This window comes from Apteryx rowi, unplaced genomic scaffold (genome assembly GCF_003343035.1).
Source record: "Apteryx rowi isolate R43461 unplaced genomic scaffold, aptRow1 scaffold_264, whole genome shotgun sequence".
Lineage (NCBI taxonomy): Eukaryota > Metazoa > Chordata > Aves > Apterygiformes > Apterygidae > Apteryx > Apteryx rowi.
The window spans coordinates 141976-142934 of record NW_020449019.1 but is presented as its reverse complement, the minus strand read 5'-3'; the positions used below and the strand labels follow the sequence as shown (position 1 = coordinate 142934).

General features: G+C 74.2%; 1 protein-coding gene across 1 annotated transcript in view; it reads right to left on the bottom strand.

The window, feature by feature from the left end:
- Positions 1-102: 102 nt before the first annotated feature.
- Positions 103-959, bottom strand: part of APBB3 (amyloid beta precursor protein binding family B member 3) — an 8693-nt gene continuing 7836 nt past the window's right edge. The window contains exon 13 of the mRNA XM_026067873.1: positions 103-359. Within this exon, the coding sequence (XP_025923658.1) occupies positions 117-359 (243 nt within the window). The 3' untranslated portion in view covers positions 103-116. The remainder of the gene's footprint in view (positions 360-959) is intronic.

Here is a 959-nt window from a genome sequence, read left to right as displayed (position 1 = left end):
CGGGAGCCGCGCGCGGGGCCCTCGGGGCCGGGACGTGGCGGGCTGGGCCGGCGACGGCGGTGTCGCTGCTCCGGGGCCGGGGCCGGGGCTCCTCGTGGCGCCTCCCCCGCCTGCCCCTAGGGCGTGTGCAACAGCGAGTGCTTCTGGCGGAAGGTCTCCAGGAAGGAGAAGACGCCGCGCTTGCGGGGCGCCGGCCCCCCGCTGCCGCTGCTGCCGCCGCTCGCCTTGGGCATGCCGGGCAGCCCCGGGCTGAAGTGGTTGCCCGCGGTGTCCCCCGCGGCCGCCGGCCGCGCCCGAGCTGCTGCGCCCTTCGCTTTGGACCGCGGCGCCGCGGCCACCAGGCACTTCTGGTACTGCACCTGTGGGGACGCGACACAGCATGGCCGGGCCGCGTCGGCGGGACGTGGGGACGGGTACCCAGCAGGGCGGTGGGGCGGCCGGAGACAGTGGGACATGGGGATGGGCACCCATCGGAGTGGTGGGGCGACCCGAGACGGCAGGACTTGGGGACGGGTACCCAGTGGGGCCACGGGGCGACCCGCGACAGCAGGATGTGGGGATAGGCACCCAGCAGGCCAGTGGGGTGACCGGAGGAGGTGGGACGTGGGGACGGGCACCCAGCAGATCGGTGGGGTGACCCGTGATGGCGGGACATGGGGACGGGCACCCAGCGGGGCTGTGGGGCGACCCGCTATGGCGGGACATGGGGATGGGCACCTGGCAAGGGCGCGGGGCGACCCGTGATGGCGGGACATGGGGATGGGCACGCAGCGGGGTCGCGGAACAACACGCGATGGCGAGATGTGGAGACGGGCACCCAGCGGGGCAGTGGGGTGACCAGAGATAGTGGGACATGGGGACGGACACCCAATGGGGTGGTGGGGTCACCCGAGCCAGTGGGACATGGGGACGGGCACTCGGCAGGGCAGTGGGGTCACCCAAGATGGCGGGACATGGGG